Consider the following 24,001-nt stretch of genomic DNA (forward strand, 5'->3'; position numbering starts at 1 on the left):
GGACAGGACAGCTGTGCCCTGAGCCAGGACCCACTGGCTGGTCGAAGGACCCCTTGGGGAAGTGGCTCAGAGGCTGCTTTCAGGCCAGCTAGCGATGTGCTCCGAGCAGAGCCCCCAGCCAGCGACTGTGGTGGGCTGGCAGGCTAGATGGGCCACAGGTCTGATCCCTCTTCCTTTCTGCCAGGCTGGATATGAGTGCAGCTGAACTAAGGATCTGGCCCCGTGCAGTAAGAGAACCAATTCTGTCCAGCACCTCTTGCCTGGAGGGGATCCAGGGACCCTCTACTGTGTGTGGGGGACGACAACATGACAAAGACTTTGACTCCTGCACATAGAACCCCTTCAAGGCATGCCCCGCTCAGGGAACTGCCGGCCTGTCTCCTGGGCACCTGACACAGCCAAGTTAAGCAATTAGATAGTCAGCTCTTCGGGCCAAGCACCATCTTTTTGTTGTACCCAGCACAATGGTACCCTGACCCATGACTGGCACTCCTGGGTGCTATCATAATACACCTAATAAATAATGTACAGCACCCAGCACAATGGGGTCCTGGCCCATGACTGGTGCTCCTGTGCACTATTGTAATATAGCCGTTTGTTTTGCCCCTATGAAGCACCGGATTCTGGCTGGTCCCATAGGGCATGGTTCAGGGCGAGTAGTGGTCAGTTGAAAGTAGTGTCACCTGCGACCCTAAGGCTATTCTTTTTGGCAAAACCCCCTTCCTAAGTTCTAACCCGATGTCAAAGCCAAGCTAGACTCCTTTCCAAAGCAGCTGGGGCCATCACACTGACCATCCCCCAGGCAGGCTGAACTGCATTCACCAGCTGGTTCCATCCTTTACTTGGGGTTGAGAGTCTCTCCGCACCTGAATCAAGTGAAGCAAGAAACACAGGCCCGGCTGCAGAATCAGGAGCCGTAACTCCCTGCCTGGGCCTGCTGGAGGACAACATGAGGGATGCCAGACAGACAGACGGGGCTGGGGCAGGAGAATCTGTGGCCGCTCCAAGCATGTGTCAGTTTCGCTAGGCACCTGACAACACAAACCTGTTCCCACAAACCTGTTCCCACCCCTCTCCTTGCCAGGGCATGGGGCAGAGTCTTCTCATCACATGATCAACAAGGCGCGGTGCTATCTGAGTTGCTCTACTTCCAACCACAGCTAGAGCATCCCCAAGATCTGAGACTCTACAAAAGCGCTGGTCTCCTCTGCTCCAGCTCACAGCGAGCAGCCTCTCCAGGCCCTGCTGGGGCCCCTTGGGAGTTCAAAAGCCAAGTCAAAGACACCCTCATGTCTCTCTATTCCCTTCCTAGCAGACACAAGACAAGAGCCTCCTTCCCTGCAGCTGCTGCTGCCTGGATCAGCACCCTGCATCTCATCACTCTCCTCCTGCTTGCTGCTCTTAACTTTCCTGCTGCTATTTTATCTTTGTAGCCATTTAGCTCTGTACAGGAAAGATCCCATCCTACTAGTCAGACCCTTCAGCAGCTCCCTTATCCAGCTTTATAATCCTATCTAGGACCCCAAGTCATGGCCCAGGGCCCCTCTGTGCTTGGTGCTGTACATTATTTGCTAGGGGTGTCATGGTACAGCCTAGGAGCCCCAGTCAGACCAGGCCCCCTTGCGCCAGGCGCTGTACAAATACAGAATACAAAGACCGCCCCAGCTCCAAAGAGCTTCCACATACAAGCCAAGTGGAGGTTCTGCAGCCGCCAGGCTCATTTCCCAGAGGGTCCCAGCGCTGGAAGCACCTTTTTCCTGCAGGATCATGTGCACAGCACACAATGGAGTACAGCAGAGCAGCCAGCGCCAAGTTCGAGGCAGACGAGACATCTCTGGAACAGGAGCTCAGGCTGCCTTTCTGGGGCAGCAGAGGGTTTGAGCAAAAGGCACTTACAATGGCCTAGTTTCAGCAAAGGGCATGTTGGTTCTGCAGACAGCCGCCCATCGGAGAAGGCTGGCCCTGTGGTGAGTGACAAGAGCTCGGGACATGGGAGACCCAGGTTCCATTTCTAGTCTGCCATCGGTCTCTGTGCAATGGGTATAATAGCTTGGCCATGCCTCAGCACACAACCACTGCAGTAACAGGGGCTGTAAAAGTCCCCATGATGAGCTGGCAGGGTGCTGTGCAGACACGGATTGGAGCCAAGCCCTGCCCTGACGGGCTCACAGCCTAGAAACGTGAATGGAGGAGATACAACGTACAGGCAAATCACATCGGGAGTGCCGGAGGAGAGTGGCGCAGAGAACAGGTTTATAGCTCTTCGGTAATTAACACTGCATCCTCGCTTGGACTGGACTATGTCCCTGACTGGACAGGGTGCCAGGACAGTGACCATGTGCTCCTCAGGGGATTTTCAAAGGCTATCTGTACCTTACAACTGAAGCGCTCAGCTGCCCAGTGAGATGGGTGATCCCATTTTCAAGGCAGGTAGACCGAGGCACAGAGTGGTAACAGCTGAGTACCACATCAGCTGATATTGGTGTTACCTGCAGTCCCTAAGGCTGCTGGTTGAGGAGTAGTCAGTATGGCAGTGACAGAGCCTGGGATATGACCCAGGAGTCCTGACTACCAGCCCTCACCTCTGCCCTAACCACATGCATTTCATGGGGCCTCCTCTCTGTGTCTGCATCTGTTCACGCCCCCACCCCACCCCCAAGTACATGTACCACCCCCCACTCTGAAGGCAGAGCAGAGAGCAGCAGCTGCACAGAAATAAGAACAGCAATGTAAAAAAATGATATTCATCAATATCACCTTTCACAGCAGATTTAGCACCCCAACGCCACCCTTACTTCTGCACTGCTGCTGCCATCCTGGGGCTGACAGCTGGAGACCCACCACCTCCCCAGAGAGGGATTGAGACAAGGGGACGGAAAACCCGAGCCTGGGTGGGTGGCTAGCCCCTTTGCTCCTGCCTCCCGGGAGTGCACAGCCCTTGTGCATGAGCCCCTGCCACCGGGGGCAGACAGCCAGTGCTCTTGAAAAGCACACAGCTCACACCTCCCATGACACATTCCTGTGCCTCCGTTGGGAAACCTGCCCCATAGTTTGAGAATTGCTGCACTAGAGAATGCTCCTCTCCCACAGTCTTGATTCCCAGCTCCCCTCCCAGAGGCAAGGGTAGAACCCGGGAGTCCTGACTCTTACACCACACTGCCTCCAAACTGACAAGCTGGTAAACTTTCCCCACAGCCAAACCAAAAGCTCCCCAACGCGACGCAGCCACATGCCACTTAGAACAAGCGTCTTTAGCCAGTGTCATTGAACGAGTCCTTCCAAATCTGGACCTAAAACTGAATTAACTCAATTGCTGGGAATGAAAACAAATAATCCACCTTCCTTCCCTGCCCGCAGCTAATCCAGATTTGTGATGTTAAAAATCCAACAAATGGCACTGAAAAGACAGACCGACCGGTGGGATTGAGTGTAAGGCCAGATGGGACCATCAAATCATCCAGGCCGACGTCCTGTTCCACAGGCCAGAGAACGTCTCCCTGCACTTAGCCAATTACCTGTGTTTGGCTAAAGCCTCTTCCGCAAAGGCTGGCTCTGAAACGCTCAGAGACGGCGAATCCACCCCTTGCCGGGGGGCATCAATCACCCTCCCACTGCAAAATCGGTGCCTTATTTCCAAGCTGATCTGGTCTGGCTTTAACTTCCAGCCAGTGGTTCTTGCTCTGCCTTCCCTGCTACACTGAAGAGCTCATTGGCACCCAGGATTGTTCTCCCCTGGAAAGGACTCAGACACTGAAATCAAGTCTCTTCTCCTCCCTAAGGCGCTATGGAGGCTGAGCTCTAGGCCTCTCCCCGGCTGGCCTTTGCTCCAGCTCTTGGATCAGTTCTGTGGCTCCTCCCTGCACCGTCTCCAAGCTGCCCAAGGTCTCTTTAAAATGTGCACCCCAGAGCTGGACGCAGCGTGCCAGTCTCGCTCTCTGATGTCATATACTGGGGTAAAATCCACCTCCTTGCTCCTCAGCGGGACCGCTCCACAGGCGGGGCTGGCTGTATAGATCACAGCCTTTCACTTGTGCAGAACAGGTTCATTAGGCCAGGTCTACACTACAGCCTTATATTGGGATAACTACGTCCCTCAAGAGTGTGAAAAATCCACACATCCTGCCTCCCCGAGTGACGCAGCTAGACTGACCTAGCCCCTGGTGTAGATAGTGCTACGTTGGCGGGAAGGCTTTTCTCTTCAGTATAGCTACCGCCTCTCATGGATGTGGCTTAACCATGCTGACAGAAGCATCTTCACTACAGTGGTACCGTGGCACAGCTGCCCTGGGTGGAATATGCAGAGAAGCCCATAGATGCTGGGGCTTTAAAGAATTCCTGAATCAGCGTAAACACCACAGTCAGCTCGGCCTCCAGCACACGTGCCCATGTTAGTGGGGGTAGTGAGAAAGCCTCCAAAACCCGGTCTGATCAGTTTGAAAGGCTACGGCCACAGTGCTGGGGGCGCGGCGGAGGCCAGACACTGGAGAAGGGGCAGGCCGGGCTAAGCAACCAGCAGCAGCACGTGCAAATCACATCCCTGGAAGAACGGAGCCAGCTAGTGACATTGGAGCAGCAGGGTGGGGGAAGGGCAGCTCAGAAAGCAGGGGGCACCTCTGCCAACATTCAGGGGACAAAAGCAAGTGAGGATAATTCCACTGGGCTCTTGGCGCATCTAATGCCATGGCATGGAGGTTGCTCTGAGTGGGGCAGGACCAACGTGGCAGTAAGAGCTTGGTGCCCGTCGCACCTACACTGCGCTTCTCCAATTGCTGCCACGCGCGGGAGATCTTCCAGCCTAAGTGCTTCAAACGGGGCTGCAGTAAGTGTCCGTCCACAACACGGCGCATTGCCAAAAAAGCTGAAACATCTGGAGCTCTGGCCGTGTGGCCCAGTGCCCACAGTCCAAGTCATCACGGAGCAGCCAGAAGCTGCAGTGAGGGCCCTATTGCAGGGTCCCGACCCTGGGAGATCAGGCTGCAGACAGAGACCCTGCAGGACATCAGAGGCGAAGGAGCCCCGGAGGAGGACCCCAGCTCCCTCCACGACTGGAGGTGGGGGGCGGGGGAAAGACATAGAGCCCTGGATTTGGTTTGCCATAGCTAAACCACCCTGCAAGCTCCCCATTTGGGGCTGCTCGAGCTGTGACACGGAGGTCATCCCACCCCAGAAGGAGCCGCCCCAATGAAGGAAGGTGTCAGGACATAGGTACAGATGGAGTAACACGGCCAAGGGCTAAGCAAGTGTTAACGGAGTGAGCCTCAGCCCCCCCGGTGGTGAGCATTATCCTGATTGTAGAGTGAGGAAACTGAGGCCTGGGGAGCAAAAGTCCTTTCTCCAAAGTTAGATAGTGAGTTCATGGCAAAGCTGGGAATAGGACCTAATAGCCCCGAGACCCTGACCTGTGCTCTCACTCCTGGTAGCGGGTGTGCATGAGCACACTGCCCAACGCACTATGTTTCCTTGTAACTCAAGCCATATCTCTCCCTCCCCCACCTCTAGCCCATCAAGACTTGGCTGCTCGGCCCTAATGAGGCTGCAAGGGCTATTCTGCACCAGGACGCACTGGCCTCCCTGCTGCTTTCCTGCAGTTCCTTTACACCTGCGGCAAACAGGCGCCTTGCTCACCGGGGCACGTGGGGCTCTAGTGCAAAGTAAGGGGCTGGCAGCACAGTCTGGATCCAGACATGGGGAAGGCAGAGAAGAAACTTGCGTTCTTCACACAATTCTGCTCAGGCATTTCGACCCTGAACTGCAGCTACGGCCCCCCATGCCAGCCCTGGGCTGCCCCCACCAGCTGTGCCTGTGCCCCTCACTACGGACTGGAGCCCCTGCTACTCCAGTCCTGGGCTTCCCCCCCCGCCCACCGCCCCACTCCCAGCTCCGCCAGTGCCCCTCACTCCTGTCCGCAGCCCCCTGCTACTTCAGCCCTGGGCTCCCCCCCATTCCCGGCTCTGCCAGTGCCCCTCACTCCTGTCCGCAGTCTCCTGCTATCCCAGCCCTGGGCTCTTACCCACTCCCGGCTCTGCCAGTGCCCCTCACTCCTGTCCACAGGCCCCTGCTACCTCAGTCCTGGGCTCCCCCCCATTCCCAACTCTGCCAGTGCCCCTCACTCCTGTCCACAGCCCCCTGCTACCCCAGGCCTGGGCTCCTCCCCATTCCCAACTCTGCCAGTGCCCCTCACTCCTGTCCGTAGGCCCCGCTACCCCACCCTGGGCTCCCCCCAACTCCCAGCTCCGCCAGTGCCCCCCACTCCTGACCTGCAGCCCCTGCTATTCCTGTTCAGAGACCCCTCTTGAACCGGGACAGTATGGCCCACTCCAAGTATTCAAAAGTCACGTGTCAGGCCCTCCTAATTGTGCGATTTACTGAGGAGAAGCTAAGAGAAGAGCTAAGGGTTATTAGCACCACCGGCCGCCCTGAGCTGTGGGCCACTTTTGCTCTGTCCCAGTTCTGGTGGCAACCATGGAACATCAGAACTGAATCCACTTTCCAAGGGTCTTTTAAGCCCCAGGTCTGGATTTAGCCCCAGGCCCTGTCCACTGCAGCCTGAGCTGGAGATTCAGCAGTGTCCTGGGCTTCTGAAGTAACGCAGCCCTCACAGCAGGTCAGGGTGTTGTCAGAAGACAAGGACTAACACATGGCAACTAACACCTCAGAGTCCAGCACGCACAAGGCAACGGAGCCCAAGCTGATCAAGAGTAAGCCCCCAAGGAGCAGCAGCCACCCCTGGCCTGGGCTTCCAGCCTGTCCCGCTTGAGGACATGAGCAGACCGGGTTTGCTCTCCTTAATATCCAAGCAGGCACACAGCAGAGGCAGCCTCAGCATTGGAGCCACCAGCGCTCGCAGGGCTGGCCTGGGGGCTGTGGCTATAGAACTGCATCCATCCAGGGAACAAATGATTTTTGCAGCACAACCCACGTTTCTATTGGCAAGTCACTTCCTGCGCAGGGGCGACTTGCGGCTGGGCAGAGCAGACATAAAGGCAGCAGGGCAACTGCCTATGGCCATGGTTTCCAGAGTCATGTGAAGCTAAGATCTAACAAGTTGCTCTCTGGCTCTGCAACCATGCCAGGCCTCTGGGGAAGGGCCCAGGGAGGGGGCAGATGGATCAGCCTTGTAAGCCCAGGCACGTCAGCCTCTTGCCAATCAGCAACTGGTTGCTGTAGCACTGAGGTGATGGGAGAAAGGTCACAGAACAGACCCAGACCAATGGCAGGGGGCAGCACCACTAGGCAGAGGAGTGGGGCCAGCGGTTGCATGCTCCATGGACAGGCTCCTGGATGCTACTGGAGTGTCCCAGAGCTGCAACCTCTCCCTGCCCTTCCCCCCGCCCACCCACACACACACCCAGGATAACAGGGGCCATGCTCAGTGCTCCTATGGGATCCAGATGGACTTCCCAGAACCCTGATGCTACCTAGCAGGAGCCAGAGACCAATGGGGCCCATTCCCTTCCCTGTGTTTTCACCTCAGCCTGAATCCCTCAGCACAAGAGTGGAGAGCAGTGCGGGGGGGTTCGCTCTGAGAATGTCTCACTCAGCCCCTGTGAAGGAGGTACAACCCATTTTTCCAGATAGGGAAACTCAGGCAGGGGACGGGCGAGGACTCACTGAGGTCACACAGCGATGCAGTGTAACCATTCTGGCTATACTCAGGCACCCACTGAGACCATTTGCTGCCCCCCCCTCAACACACCCCATGCTCCCCAAATCTCCAGGGAGCTCCCAAGAGATGGTGCTGTCAGTGGGAAGACAGAACTCACTAATAACTATTAGCCTAGATTGAGTGATTGCTGGCCAGTCCTGCCCCTCCGAGCCAGCCAGGCCCCCACCGCCCACTAAAAGCAGATGTGCTCTCAGACCCTCCTCAAGATGGGCATGGGACTGGCACAATCCTCATCACAGCCCGGAGGGGACACATGAAAACAGGGACTTAACCACGAGCTCTAGGTAATGACCACCCTGCCGGAAGTCGCCACCACAATGCAGAGAGCTCAGCTTCTAATTCCCTTTGGCCCCCATGCTCGTGAGAGAAGCCCTTGAATACACACAATCATTTGCTATTCCCCCACGACCCTGACTATAGCCACTCTAAGATCCCAGAGTGCACTCTCTGCATGGTTAAAATGCGGCCACCTCTGGGGAGAAGAGCAGCCGCCAGCTAGCTGCACAGTATGGCAGTGCAGGAAGGAGAGATTTTGGGACAGCACACTGTTGCTGGTCTCTAGAGTGTCACACTGAGTCTGTCGGCTGAACGGATTCATTCTCGGCGAGGCCCTGGAACACCTGGCACTTGGGGCATGCCAAGTGCTGATGCCAAGGCCAGAACAAACGTCATGCTGCGCAGATGCTGTGTACAGAAGAGTGAAGCTGCTAATGCATTAATGGCCTTGGCACAGGACTGGGCCAGGGGATTAGAAACCAGCCCCACTGCTCCTTCCAGTGGCCCCATCATCTGCCAGGAACACCCTGGCTCACCGGGCTTTGGCTCACCTAGACCTGTGCCTGCTGCCGAGAATCTGGTGCCTCAGCCTCACCAAAGCACGTCCCCATCATCTAGCCTGACCCCCCTGGATCTCTCGCTGACCACTCACAGCTGGAGTGGACGCCCCTGGGCTGTGACATCCAGAGGGAGGCTAAGGGGTGGCCTAGATCCTCTGGCTGGACTCATGGCCAACCTGCCCTTCTCCATACCACGGAGCCAGCACAGTGAATCCACTTTCTGTAGCCTCGATCAGTTGCAGTAGAAGGTCGTGGAGTGCCAGCCCTGGAGGCTGCTATCCACTAAGCAGGTGTAGCATAGCCAATGCCCTCAGCCCACCCAGCTGCGGTACCTCCACCCTCCCTTCGAGGGCCATTCAGGTCAAGAGCAGACCGGATCCCAACTGGGCTGCTAACCAGAGGCTGTTCCTGATGCAGGTGCCTGTCTCAGAGCCATTGAACTGCACCCGCTAATGCATTCCCCCAGGCCAGCCAAGAACCGTGGGCAGGGAAAGCTCCCAGGCACTGACACCCCTGCCTGGGTTCAGACTCCTCTCCACAGCTCTCTGACTCCCGTCCCACTGCCCTGGGCCAGCCGGGCCTCCAGCTCACAGAGAACAGCATGACCAGAAGGGGCACACAGCTTAAAAGCACTTAGTGACCACAGAGCCCAAGTCATTTAGGAGCGTCCATCCATGGGATTTAGGTTCCTAAATCACTTGTGGCATTTTGAAGATTTGTAACCAACATCCTGATTCGCAGTCAAGAACGTCACAGTTATGGACACAGAGTTTCTCGCCACCGACAGCATCTCCTGGATTAGACCCTAATGCCCTGTCCATTCTGCGTGGACACCGGAAGTCCCAGAGTACCATAGGCCCCGTCTCCATTTTGCCCCTCCTCCAATGCCCCACCTCTTCCCACCCTACCCTTCCCCAAGGCCCCTGTCCTCCCTCCGGCCTCTTCCCCAGCCACCAAATAGCTGATTGGCAGTGCTGCTGAGCAGCTGTGGCTGGTGGGTGCCGAGTTCCCACTGTATTTTTTTGCGTGGGTGCTCGAGCCCTGGGGCACCCATGGTATGGGCGCCTATGCAGGAGTACTGGTAGCAAGTTCCCCTCCTTGCACTGCACTGGCTGTTGCTCTCCACCCGAGAGGTGGCTGCATTTCAGCGAGGCTGGGATGCATGGAGGCCCTGATGCACCGTGGCACCCAGAGAGATGGCAGGTGCTGCGGACAGGTGCGATTCACCGAACAACGACCATAACCCTGCCATCTCCTAGCAGAGAGCCATGCGGCAAGCTGCCACGAGCCAGCACTGGAACACCAAGCAGCCGAGAGTGGCACGTCCAGCCCAAGGGGCTCCCGTGGCATGTGGAGAGACTCGTATTGCTAACTCATTCGCCCAGAGCTGGGGGGGAACCATGCTTCCGGTGCCCTGGGCACAAGTGTAGTGTCAACAAGCCAAAGTGCTGCCGCTTCTGGAGAACAGGCGGCTCTTGGAGCTGCCTGGATCCACTGCTGGGTGGCACCGAGTGAGCTGGGTGGCTCTGGGGCTCGGGGGGGGGGGAGGCGTGTCGTGGGCACTAGCGCTGGCGAAAGGGGCTCTGCGGACAGTGCTGAGACCGAGGTCTCTATCTCCCCACAGCACAGATATGACATGGGCAGCGACAAGGGAACACGCGTACGCACATGCACACAGCACCCTGCTGTGGCCCAGCCTGGACCTGGCAGGGGAGCAGAGTTCGCTTTCGTAGACCATTCACTCATGGCCTCTCTGCTGAGAACGCCAGCATAGCAACCAGCTGTGGGGTTAATCGAGTCGAGGTCCTGGGCTCAGTCCTTTTCTCCAAGGCGCTCCATAGCCTCAGCCCAGGATGCCTAACAGAGAGGGACCATGGTCAACAGCTCTGCTTGTCAGGCCCCAGGGCATTTTCTGCCATGAGGGTGAAGCTGTGCAAGAGACAGGGCTTCCCTAGGGGCCAGTTCCAGACAGTGGAACTACCCGTCACATGAGCTAAAGACCATCCCAAACCTCCCCATTTCCTGCTCCAAGTGTCAGGTGCTCTTCTCCAACTGGCTTTCTCTGATATAAACACAGAGCAGTGTGGACAGTTAAACAACAAAGCAAACCTCTCCACAGCACACACAATTCTCCCCAGAGGGAGAGGATGAAAGAATGAACCTCATGAGATAGAGGTTAGTCATGGAGCTTAGTGAACAACTGGGAGGCGCTGAAATACTGCAGGGATGAGAACAGAACATGCCACGTGACCCCCTCTCCACTGTGGGGTGGTCTGAGCCCCAGCAAACTCATCTCCTAGCAGATGGAATGACAGGCTCTGCACAGCCCAGCTCACAGAATGCTCCGGGGCGACAGGAAAATGCTAAGGAGACAAAGCAGCAGGAGGAAATAGCCAATCAGGAAGAGGAACAAGGTTCGCATCAGATCCAGAACTTCCCACTCAGATCCAGCAGGCCGCAAAGCAGCCCCCAGAGGGATGAGCACCAGCCTGGGAGTCCGGACTCCTGGATTCTGTTCTAGTCCCAGCTCTCTCTCTCAGGTGTTTACATGGCCCTCATCGCACTGGGATCAAACACACCGGCTGTCGCTGCCCGAGGCCGAGATGGAAATGGGACCTGCGCCTCGGTTATGGGACCAAGCCCTGCACATGTGCCTAGCGAGCAACCATGTGCTGGCCCTATGGCACCTGCCAGGGACTCTTCTGCTATCCTGTGGCCTTTACAAACGACATGTGTCAGGCGGGGGCGGGAGTGAAGCAGCATCACGCAGCTCATGACGAGGGAATCCTCGTTATCATATCTGACTAGGGTCGTTCTGCACAGGAACCCCTCTGCCCTCACAGCGTCGGCAGGATCAGCTACAGAGCGTCTCCTCCCAGGCAGCTATTAGCAGTTTTACGGTAGCCCCCAAGGCCCCACTTCAATTGGAGGGTCCAGCTGCACTAGGTGCCCTACCCACACACAATGAGACAGCGCCGCCCCAAAGAGTTCACAGTCCCAACAGCCAAAGGGCAGGAGAGGAAACTAAGGTGCCAAGCAAGGAAGGGACTTGCCCAGGGACACAGGGCAGGGTGGTGGCAAAGCCAGAAATAAACCCAGATGTTCTGAGCACCACTTGGCTGGAACACAGGATGGACCCAGCAATTAATGCAGGCAGAGTTATCAAAGGAAAGCGTCTCCCCGTGCTAGCACAGGCTGGCTTCAGTGAGCAGCTCTAATGGGAGGAACAACTTCCCCTTGTCGGGGCTCGAGTTCGAATTGTACCTTCATCATCTCTAAAGTAGCGATCTTCGTCCCTTCATGGGGCCTTCTGGGAAATCAACCGAGCAGTGTGTGCAAGAGGGTCCCCCGCGCCGAGTGAGCAGGCAGGCGACGTGCCCACATCGTCCTTATGGGTCACATCAATAATGGGGGAAAAATAACAGCCTGTTGCTTGAACTCCAGAGAACCGTTCTCTCAGCTCCAGCCTTAATCACCAGGCTGGCCAGGCTCTGCGGGAAGGGAAGCCAAGGCTTGGGTCCCTTAGCAGCACTCAGGAGAGCAGCTGTCCTCTGATCTCAATAGCTTTGCTCCACTCCAGGAAGGCGAGTTAAAGGAGCATAGGCAGCTGGCTCAGCACGCAGCTGGCACATCATTTCTAAATCCAAGAGTTGTTTACGTGAGAGACTTGCTGAACTAACTGAAACATTTTGCACCCCTCTTCCCTGGAGCTATCAGCGTCCCTGAACTGCTGCCCTTCTATAAGCATCCCCCACACCAACCTTGCTAAGGCACGATTGCACTGGAGATGGGACGGGAGCATTAGGTCACAGGGCTCCTGGGAGCTGCGTGATGCAGGCTCTGCCTGCCCTGCTGATCTGAAGGCATCCTAATGGCAGCACTGATAGCGAGAGTTCATGAATGTAGCCAGCAGCTGCATTTCTCCTGCTCAGGGCAGGTCTGTGCAGCACTGTGGTGAAATGTCAGTGGCCAACCTACACTAGCACCCTCTCCAGCGGGACATGTTCAGGAAATTGCCAGTACAGTGTGACCTGGTGGATACAGCACTTGACTAGGACTTGGGAGATCCAGGTTCTAGTCCCAGCTCCTCTGTTGGCCTGGTGGGTGACCTTGTGCATCCCCTCTCTGTGCCTCAGTTTACACCCTTTGTAAAATAGGGATAATGATACTGGTCTCTATTATCACAGTCAGGGCCTGATCAATGCCTAGGGCAGAGCCTGAAACCCCCGTTTCTCCAGCAGGGGAGGGGACAGTTTCCCTAGAAAACCTGGGACCTGAGCCATGAATTTCTGTAGCCTTGCAGGTTGTGCTCTCACAGTGATAAAGACATCCCATTCCAAACACGGATCCTGAGGCAGTGCCATCTTCCTGAGTCTGCAGAGACAGCTCTTAACACCTCCAGCTGCTCAGGGCTTTGCTACACTGCGGGTGGATTCCAGTTTCACTGCTGCTGTTAGGCAGCCTGTGGGAATCAGGGAGACCATCACAGACCCAGTCAGTTTCACACCCCTGCACCCAGGGCTGTTTCCAGGGGAGGTAAGATGAAGCAGAGCCCTCTGAACATTCCCTCTGCCTCCCAGCGGCTGTGGAGCAGGAGACTGGATCCTCAAACGTATCAGCCACTGATCTGCCAGGCTTCCACATAAATCCTAGCATCTTCCCTCTTCCAGGCCAGCAGTGGGGCTGGGCTTCCCTCTAGGGCACTGTCTCTGGGCCTCACCCTCCCACTAATGACGCTATCCGGGGTTCCCATCAAAGCAGGGCCAGGGGAACGGGAGTTTACAAAGGTACCCATCCGAAACACTAGGCCGCTTGGCGGAGTGAAACCCAGAACTGTCCCTTGTTTCTCCCTCCCTCACTAGCAGCTCAGAATGTTGTGCACAAGGGGCTGGTAGGTACTGCAATCCCCTCCCCCCTGCATCCACCTGCGCCACAATAGGTATAATTGAACAATATCCACCTCCAGTAACTAGCCCAATCTAATAGCTCTCTTCCGGCTGCTGGAGCACAGCTGCCTTTGTCCTTTGAGCAGGCCCTTCTCAGCTCTCATTCTGACTGCAAGGTACATAATGATCTCCCCAGCTTTGTCCTAGGGAACGAGCCGGTGAACAGTCAGCAGCATCAGCCCTTAGTGATACCACAGGCCAGCTCCACCTCACGCGCCTTTGTTCTATTCAGGCTCTTATCCCACCCTCATCACCACAGCACCTGCATGAGCTGTGACTAACAACTGTCACGTGTGGTTCGTTCTCTCCCTCCCTCCCCAGGGGAGAACTAGGTGTACCAAGGAGGGGTTTGTTTTGGTAGGGTTCTGCTCTGTTTTTATATTGGAGAAGACCAACTGGAGGATGGTGCCTGGCACTTGGAGCACAAGGTAGGGAGATTTGGGATAGTCCCTAGTTCACGTGGCAGCCAGTTCCCCAGTCTGGGACCAGCCCCTGAGGAAGTTCCATCAGTGTCATTTGGTTAGCTCTCCTCTGGCAGTTTGCCAAGAACCCCCTTGCACCTGGGTCCCAGAAAACTGTCTGTGGCATTCCCAGAGCGTCCACACCAAGGCTAGCTGCAGGCAAGTTCTTTCTTTCTGTCCCCTCTTGCTCTGCAATGTGCTGTCTCTGCACACACAGAACTGGACTCCTGCCACGGCATCATGCTGGTAGCATGTTATCATCATTATGTTCCTATTATGCCTCTGGCATTTAGGGCAGTGACCAAGCTCCTTTACACTCCTGTCTGTTTCTGGCAAGTCTTTCAATGGTTCCCCAGCTGTGCCCCAGGTTTTTCAGCTCAGCTTCCACAGTGCTTTGCCATGTTGTTTTCGGGTGGCCTCGTTTTTGCTTGCCTTCAGGTGTCCATCTTATTGCTACTCTGGTGATGGAATCAGTTTCCATCCGAAGCATATGATCGATCAATCTCCAACACCTCCTGGCAGTGATGGTGCTCAGATCCTCTTGGCTGCACTGTGTCACCAGATCTTGGTTTGAGATTGTTTTGGGACAAAAGATACAGAGGATTTTTCTGAAGCAGGTTGTATGGAATGAACACAGTTTGGACATGTCATACTTCCTCATTCCCCAGCATTTTGAGTAGGGGGGTGGACTAGATGACCTCTTGAGGTCCCTTCCAACTCTGATATTCTATGATTTTGCACTATAAAGTAGTGTTGAAAGTACGCAGCTCTGATAAATCTTGAGTTTCGCGTTGGTGTTGTATTTTGACGATTTCCAGACTGTATTTAAGCTCCTGAAGGTGGTCCTGGCTTTATTGATTTTGTTCATATGTCTTGGCTTGTTCCACCATCCTGGCTGACGGTGCTGCCCAAGTACGTGAATTCTTCTATGACTGGTGAGAATATAATCCTCTATCCATACTGGTGATGGTGAGGCAATATTAAAGGTCAAGATATCTGTCCCATTATGATTGATTTTCAGTCCAATTTGCTGGCTGAACGTGTTGAGTAGAGTTGTTTTTTCTTGTATATAGTGTTGGGTATGTGACAGGAGAGCGACATCATCTGCGAAGTCCAGGTCTTCAAGGGATGAGATGAGCGTCCATTTAATGCCTCTTGGCATGTCTTCTGTTGTACATCGCATTACCCAGTCGATGGCAATGACACACCCCTGACATACTCCTGTTTTGACTTCAAAACTGAGGTCGCTGTGATCAACACTGCACGTAAAGTTGAAATAGAAGCTTTTGATGACAATTATATAGAAAGGAATTCCATATGCCCACAGAATGCGCAATAGGCTGTGTGACATTGCACTCCATGTTTTATGGAAATATGCTCATGAACATGATGTAACTGGAACATGGTTTGTGCAAAAGGTCTCTTCTAAGGTATCATAAAGATTATAACCTACTGAATAGATTGTTCCTATTTGTATGCATGTATCATTCTTGTATCTGAAGCTAAAAATATGAAGTAAAACTCTGAGGTCCTATTCTAATTATGCAAAAAATGTGGATCATTAATGGTGGTTTAGAATCTTGATGGCTCCCATTGACTAGGACAATTGATTGTAAATGGTTTATTTACCAGCAAACCTTCCTGTGTACTCGTGGACCAACCCAGGAAGAATGGAAACTAGGGGTCTTACAGTGACATGTAACCATGTCACATGCTACCGGAATCCATCTTAATCCTTGTACTTTTCCACTGATGAGGTGGGGCTGGGGACAAGCACAGACAAAAGATTCCTGGCTTGTGCCAAAGTAATCAAAAGGGGGTGGAGCAGGACAAAGGGGGTGCCAGTCATGAGAAAACCCCTGCTTACCACCTGAGATGTCTGCTGGATCTAACAAAGATTGTAACAGGGGAAAGGATTGGGCCCAGACTAGGAAGGAGTCTAGTCTGGGAAAGAAGCTTATTGGAACATCTCTGAGGGTGAGATATGACCTGTATTCAGTTTCTTAATGTATTAGGCTGAGTTGTGTGTTTTGTTTTATTTTGCTTTATGACTTACTTAGTTCTGGCTGTTATTACTGAAACCACTTAAATCCTACTTCTTATACTTAATAAAATCACTTTTGTTTATTAATAAACCCAGAGTAAGTGATTAATACTTGGGGGAGCAAACAGCTGTGCATCTCTCTATCAGTGTTACAGAGGGCGAACAATTTACAAATTTACTTTGTATACGCTTTATACAGAGTAAAATGGATTTATTTGGGGTTTGGATCCCACTGAGAGCTGAGTGTCTGGGTGCTGGAGACAGGTAACCTGCTGAGCTGTTTTTAGTTAAAATCTTCAGCTTTGGGGGCGTGGTGCAGACCTGGGTCTGTGTTGCAGCAGGCTAGCGTGTCTGGCTCAACAAGGCAGGGTTCTGGACTCCAAAACTGACAGGGAAAACAGGCTGAAAGGTAATTTCAGCACATCAGGTGACAGTCCCAAAGGGATCTCTGTGACTGAACTCATCACAGGCTGGTCCTGGGAATGCTATCAAAAGTCTTTTTGAAGTCTATGAAATTTATGTAGAGTTGCTGTTGCCATTCTAAGCACTGTTCTATTTTGTTTCATACAGTGAAGATCTGGTCTGTACATCCACACCCTTTCCAAAAACCAGCTTGCTCTTTTCTGAGAACACGATCAACTGCCTCTGATATACACTGGACTATGATCTTATACAACACTTTGCTTGGCACAGATAAAAGTGTGATACCATGACAGTTATTACAAATCACTGAGAGTATGATAAGATAACTGGCTCTGTGGATATGGGGAAAGCGTTAGATGTGATATATCTTGACTTTATCAAAGCTTTTTGTATGGTCACCCACTGTATTCTTGCCAGCAATTTAAAGAAGTATGGATTGGATGGACTATACGATGGACAGAAAGCTGGCTAGATTGTCGGGCTCAACAGGTAGTGATCAACGGCTCAATGTCTAGTTGGCAGCCGGTATCAAGCGGAGTGCGCCAGGGGTCAGTCCTGGGGCCGGTTTTGTTCAACATCTTTATTAATTATCTGGATGATGGGATGAATTGTACCCTCAGCAAGTTCCCAGATGACACTAGGCTGGGGGGAGAGGTAGATATGCTGGAGGGTAGGGATAGGGTCTAGACTGACCTAAACAAATTGGAGGATTGGGGAAAAGAAAAAAAAAATCTGATGAGGTTCAACAAGGACACGTGCATAGTCCTGCACTTAGGAAGAAAAAATCCCATGCACTGCTACAGGCTGGGGACCGACTGGCTAAGCAGCAGTTCTGCAGAAAAGGACCTGGGGATCACAGTGGATGAGAAGCTGGATATGAGTCAACATTATGTCTTTGTTGCCAAGAAGACCAACGGCATATTGGGCTGTATTAGTAGGAGCATTGCCAGCAGATAGAGGGAAGTGATTATTCCCCTCTATTTGGCACTGGTGAAGCCTCATCTGGAGTATTATGTCCAGTTTTGGTCCCCCCACTACAAAAGGGATGTGGACAAATTGGAGAGAATCCAGTGCAGGGCAACAAAAATGATTAGGGGGCTGGGGCACATGACTTATGAGGAGAGGATGAGGGAACTGGGGTTATTTAGTCTGCAGAAGAAAAGAGTGAGGGAAGATTTGATAGCAGCCTTCAACTACCTGAAGGGGGGTTCCAGAGAGGATGGAGCTCAGCTGTTCTCAGTGCTGGCAGATGACAGAACAAGGAGCAATGGTCTCAAGTTGCAGTGGGGGAGGTCTAGGCTGGATATTAGGAAAGACTATTTCACTAGGAGGGTGATGAAGAACTGGAATGGTTTACCTAGGGAGATGGTGGAATCTCCATCCTTAGAGGTTTTTAAGAGCTGGCTTGACAAAGCCCTGGCTGGGATGATTTAGTTGGGGTTGGTCCTGCTTTGAGCAAGGGGTTGGACTAGATGACCTCCTGAGGTCCCTTCCAACCCTGATCTTCTGTGATTCCTTTCTTTGATATCTCCACTATAACCCCATTGGTCGACTCATCTGGCACATTTTCCCTTTCCCAGACGGATGTAAATAGACAGGCCAGGAGAGATGCTACTAATTTAGGATTTACTTTGAACAATTCTGCATTCAAGTTATCCTTGCCAGGAGCTTTCCCATTTTTTTAAGGTTTTGATGGCTTGAACAGCCTCCCAATAGGTGCAATGGGGAGAGAGAACCTAGCTAGCTTGGAGATGGAGCATGATCAGTTTCTGAAGAGGATTGTATGATAGGGCAGCCTGCAATAGCTGGGACTGGACTCATGGAGCCAAGTGGCTCCTGCCTCTCTGATGTTCCTGTGTAATTCGCAAAGGGGGAACCTTTCCGGGGTTCTGCTGAGTTTGCTCACAGTGGCTCTCGCAAAGAGAATGGGAGCTGAGTGACAGTCTGAAGAGCTCTTTCCATCCAGGCTCAGGGCTTGGAGGAGCCGGGTCTGGTCTGTTTGCATTGTGTCATGATGCAGGATGTGATCTAAGCTCAGATGCTGCCGGTCAGGCTCTGTCTCCAGCTCCAACAGCTCCAGGGAAAGGCAGCCTGGGAGTAGCATGCGGTGATTACAGTGCTACAGTCTGGGCTGAGGGAAGTTCAGGTATCTCCGCCTGCCACCCTGCAGAAAGGCAGCAGTATGCTGTGGGGCCATGGCATCTAGTTGCTGGGGGGTTGTGGCACCTGGTGAAGCTGGGGTTGTGCTGCTGCCACCAGATAGCCGGAGTAATGGGCTGCCTCCATGTTAGATGGAGCAGGCTGCAGCCTGGCCTCTCCAGGGCCTGGTGGAAGCTCAGCCGGTTTACTCCTGGCCAGTTTATCCCCATTAGTTCTTGGGCCAACATGGTCCATCAGCTTCACTAGCTCTGCCCGTCCCTGGCATCCATCTCCCCCAGTGTATTTTGAGAGGGAACCCCCTCTGCCTGCACTGTGCAAAGCTAAATAAGCCAGGCTCCTTCAGTCTCCTCTACTCCTTTGAGCGTCCTAGTCACCCGTCTCTGCACCTGCTCCAGCTGGAATTCGTCTCCCTGGAACACAGGCGACTGGAATTGGACACAGTGCTCCAGATGGGGCCTTACCCGTGACTCAGACAAAGGCATTAGTACTTCCCTATTGCAGCGAGGTTTGAGCTGCACAGGATTACTCTCTCCTCTCCCTGAGGCTGCCTTGTACTGAATTCAAAGTCAGTCTAGAACTAGCCTGGCGTCTGACTCGTGCCAATCCTCGAACCTTCCAGCCCACAACAGAACCCAAGCCCCTGGGGTCTCCCAACTCCAGCAGTGGCAAGTGCATCAGGCTGTGCTGTGCCTGGCCAAGGGTGCAATGTTTTACTGTGCGGACAAGGGGAACTCCGGCACCGGTCTGCTGACATCCTGTTAAGTGAAGTCACATCGTCCTCTGTCAGTGTCTGGCTACAAATGTTCTTCCCTGTGCAGATACCCAGCCTGGGCTCCCCACTCCAGTCTCTAGCGCTGCTAGGAATCCCGCAGGCTTGCAGCTTGCCAGCCACAGGAGCATCATTTTTCATTGGTTCTGTATCTACCTGCCGTTCGTGCCTCCTTTATTCTCAGCATAACAAGGTGGATCTGGTACGTCAGTAGGGATCGGACAGCACTGATGCCTTTGATATACTGTGATCTCAGTGCCATTGAATGGAAACAGGCCACACACCTGACCCTGCCCTGGTTGAGGATTTAGTTTTGCAAACCTATCTCCCTCCAGATTCCTCTAACTCATCACCTTGCCACGCTGAGCACTTCCAGTTCTGCAGTCTCGAGCCATGTTTAAGTTCATCCCAAACCATCTTCCATCCCTGGTGCTCTTCTCTGCAGCGGGAAAGGATGAGCCTAGTGTGATAGCACAGTCAGCCAATCCTAGGCCTGGAAGCGCCGATCACACCCTGCATCACAACCCCACACTACTGAAGGACAGGCCGGGCTATGTCGAACCCAACCACAGGACTGGAAGGAACATTCTCTCCAAACTCTCCCTCCATTCCCCTCCTTCCCTTTGCAATCTGGTTCTGATAACAGCTGCTGAAAGCAAACACAGCAGTGTTTGGAAGTTATAAAATTTTCCATAAGGGAACAAAGAACTGAAAAAACAAAAGCTATTTTCCCCCTGCTCTCCAAGAACGGCCGAGCCTTCCCCAACAGAGAGAATGTAAAGTTACAGCCCATTCTTGTTATTCAGGAACCTAAGCTATGTGGACTACCTTGTCTGCTGCTTCCTCATTTTTCTCCAGCTGAATTCAGCTTCTCTTAGCAGCCAACGTCACTGATATATTTAATGTTAATGCTTCTGACTAAGCCCTTCTTTCTTCTACAGTAAAGTAGTTAGCGCACAACCAAGAAGGACATAACAGCTAACTGCAAATAATCCCCTTTCAGGTAGCCTGGATTTTAAGGTTCTATGTACAACAGGTTAACAGAAGTTATAAGCACGTTAGACATGAGTAGCATGTGTTATCAGATGGCTAAGCACCCCAGTGAAAGCTGTTACCCATCTAGTAGACTCTGTAACTGGTTACCCATTCAAATATCTTATTTATAACCCTTTCAAAATGGATTCCTAAAACAAAGTGTGACCCATTTCTCCTTAACTGATTACAAACAAGAAGCAAATTGCACCATGCTTAATTGTTACACTGCACAAGATCAACATTAGGGAGACCTTACAGTTGAAGCCCACATGGCATTCCATCATTTACTCTTTGCTTATTTCAACTGGTGGTGTGGTGGGGGGGGTTCAGTAAATGCTCTGTGCGATATTTCGGGAAGATCAAATTTTAGGCCTGGTTTATCCTTGGGATTCAGCCACTGGTGACTAGCAATGGGTGCAAAGACCAAGTGTAGGCTGTGTGGTCAAGGGGAGAAAGCACAGAATGGGACTCAGGAGACACAGATTCTATTCCTGACTCTGTCACTAGCCTGCTGGGTGACCCTGGCAGGTCACGTCCCCTTTCTGTGACTCAGTTTCCCCATCAATAACAGGCAAATAATGATACTGACCTCCTCTGCAAAGCGCTTTGCACTCTACTTATGAAAAGCACTAGACGAGAGCTAGGGATCATAGGTACCGTAGTGCCTGAGGACCAGCCAAGAACTTTTGTTGTGCTAGGCCCTATACAGACAGAGGAGTAGCCAGTCCCTGCTCCAGAGAGCTGACAGTCTAAGGAGACAAGACAGCTGGTGAAGGGAAAAGGGTGTAACAGACAAAAATAGCCAAGGAAACTTGCGTGGGAGCAAACTGTGCTATACTTGCATCTCAAGCAGTCCAAATTACAGCTTTCCTCCTCATTTGTGGGATTTATATCAGGACCACTACACGGCTCCTGGCTGCTGAACTCAATCCCAAACACAGACAAGGCCTTAGTGACATGACACCTCTCTACATCAATGTACGGCCCATAATCTCAGCTGCTCAGCTATTCCGTCTCTACTGAGAAGCAAGGAGAGGCCACTGGATTTGATGCCAGTGATAAAGCATGCAAGACAGCAATGTTCTGCTTTCAAGCATTGCCCAGATGGCTGTTTAACTGGAGCATCAGGCATTGATCTTACTGGATCTTTACAGAGGAAAGTTTGGAAAGAGGCCTGCACAGCTATGTCAGACTCAGCTCTCCAGAAGAGCTCCCTTGCCTGATATACCTACTATATGCATTGCAGTAGCACCTAGCCCAGGAGCCCCAGAGCTGGCTCAGGCTCCCACTGTGCTAGATGCTGGACATACAGAACAAAAGAGACAGTCCTGGCCTCACACAGCATCCAATATCACACAAATCCTAACGTCACCCGGTGGTTTCTCTGCCTAGCCTACCCAGCCTAGCTCTAATTTCTATCCACCTCCCTCACAGGAGTGTTAGATGAACAAATGAATTGTCCAGGCATCTGTTGTATGATTGACTATGGGATCAGTACTAGCCTATAACTTCTTGCCAGTTTCTCCTCTTTCCCTCCATGTGGTGCTTTAAACAGGATCAAAACCTGCAAAAAGCACCAGATGTCTCCCTCTACCTGTGTCTTGAGCCCTGGGGAGCTTCCCCAGTCCAAACCCAAGCAGGACACAGTTTGCAGGGGAGCGTAAGGAGATGACATAAGGAGGACAGATCCTTATCCCTCCTGTTTCCCATCGATGTAACATCCAGGATACCACACCTGGCTGATCCATCATGGACAGGCACTGGAAAGTGGTGGTGAAAGCAACAACAACCAGCACTTGTAAAGTGTCCTGCATGAGCAAAATGCTACAGACTGAAGCAGCAGGGGATTAAATCTCCACCACCACCTGAAAGGGGAATTGTCACCTCCCCTTCAGTGATGGGGAAACTGGCACAGAGTTTAGTGGCTGCCTGTGTGCAGCCTTGAGCAATGCAAAACTCAGAACCTAGGGCTCGCTTGCCTAATCTCTTGCCTCTTGGCCTGGTGTGACTGAGACTTTAATAATAACTATAAACATAGCTATATTTCTTTATGAACTATGTAAAATGCAGCGACTTCTAGGGCTCAGCACAACGACCTCCACGCAGCACACCAGGACAAAACCTCACAAAGCACAGCAGGACGTTTAACATCCACACAGAGCCGACAGGACTGAGGCAGCTGCAAGAGAAGAAGGATGGCCCAGCGGTGAGGATTTGAGGGTGCAAGCTTCGGATCTGAGACACCATGGATTCAATTCCATGCTCTGCTACAGACTCCCTGTGTGAGCGTGGGCAAGTTGCTGAGTCTCTCAATTGCCCGCTGCACAAAGGAGATAATAGCCGGGGGACGGTGAGGCTAATACACTAAAGAGTGTGAGATGCCCAGATACCACAGCAACGGGGGCCAGCCATCAATCTAAGACATAGAGGCCTGGACCAAAGAACCCAACAGGGCACAGAAGCAGATTTCAGTCCCTGGATCCTGACTAGCTATTGCTGAGATCCCTTCAGCTCAGCGGCTTGACCTGACCTGGGACAGGCCAGAGAGTTTAAGAAGCTGACTTAAAGTGAGCTCTAAACCAGGAAGTGTCCCTCCAGGAGCAAGGACGCAAAGCCTGGGCACTGCTCAAGGCAACTCAGCTTTGCGCTGGGGCGGCTTTCACCCAATACTTGGCTGGATGTCACTGGGGGTTGCCTGATCATCCTTTGGGGTGCAGAGGGGGGGGAACCACAAACGGCCCTGGGGCCCTCACACACACAGGGCATCAGGCAGCATCGGTCACTAGGGAGTGCCCCCCTTCCCTCGGTCAGAGGCTGAGCAGCCAGGCTGGGTGACGGGGCAGAGATGCAGCTGGGGTGCCGGGGAGATGAGAGAACTGGAGTCACCCCGATGGAAACAGCCGCCGCCCCCGCAGCCCAAGGTGCAGCTCCTATGGGAGGGGGCGGCCCTTGGGGGTGGGGCAGACACCCTCCTCCCCCTCCTGGTGTGTGACAGGCAGGTGGGGGGGGCTCTCTGCTCCGACTGACTCCTAACGCCCCCCCAGGAGCGCCCCGCCCCCCAACTGGGCCCCGCCCCCCTGACCCCACATCCGACCGGGCTCGGACCCCCCGGCCCCGCACTCACTCTCGCCCACCACCGCCTTCAGCCCGGACGGGGCCATCTCCGCTTCCTGCTGCCCCGGGACCGCGGCCGCTTCCGGGTCTGAGCGCGGGGCGGGGGCAAGGAGCTCGCCCCGCCCACAGAGTGCGGCGTCACGCCCCTCTGAGCCCCTCCCACCGAGCCCGTGGCCACGCCCCCTCGGGCCCTGTGAGGGGAGGTGGGACTCAGCAGAGCGCGGGGCGGGGCTGGAGTCAGGGTTCGTGGGTTGTGCGCCTGCTCTGCTCCTGCCCTTGTGCGCGCCCTGGCCTCTCCCTGCCGTGCTCTGGGGCGTGTCTGTGACACTGGGCGGTGGCCCCCAGCGACGCTGATGGAGGGGCCCCGCCCCCCCAGTGTCACTGATGGAGGGGCCCCGCTCTCCCATAATGTCATGGATGAGGAGCCCAGCCCCCCCCAGTGTCACTGATGGAGGAGCCCAGCTCCCCCCCGTGACACTGGTGGAGGGGTCTGCTGCCCCCAGTGTCACTGATGGAGGGGCCCCGCTCCCCCATAATGTCACTGATG

At 53.6% G+C, this 24,001-nt stretch overlaps 1 protein-coding gene across 1 annotated transcript in view; it reads right to left on the minus strand.

Moving 5' to 3' along the window:
- Window positions 1-23,568, minus strand: part of STXBP2 (syntaxin binding protein 2) — a 45,058-nt gene extending 21,490 nt beyond the window's left edge. The window contains exon 1 of the mRNA XM_050925880.1: window positions 23,465-23,568. Coding sequence (XP_050781837.1) covers window positions 23,465-23,501 — 37 coding nt within the window. The 5' untranslated portion in view covers window positions 23,502-23,568. The remainder of the gene's footprint in view (window positions 1-23,464) is intronic.
- Between the last annotated feature and the right edge of the window lie 433 nt (window positions 23,569-24,001).

Source organism: Gopherus flavomarginatus, chromosome 16 (assembly GCF_025201925.1).
Source record: "Gopherus flavomarginatus isolate rGopFla2 chromosome 16, rGopFla2.mat.asm, whole genome shotgun sequence".
In the NCBI taxonomy this organism is placed as follows: Eukaryota; Metazoa; Chordata; order Testudines; family Testudinidae; genus Gopherus; species Gopherus flavomarginatus.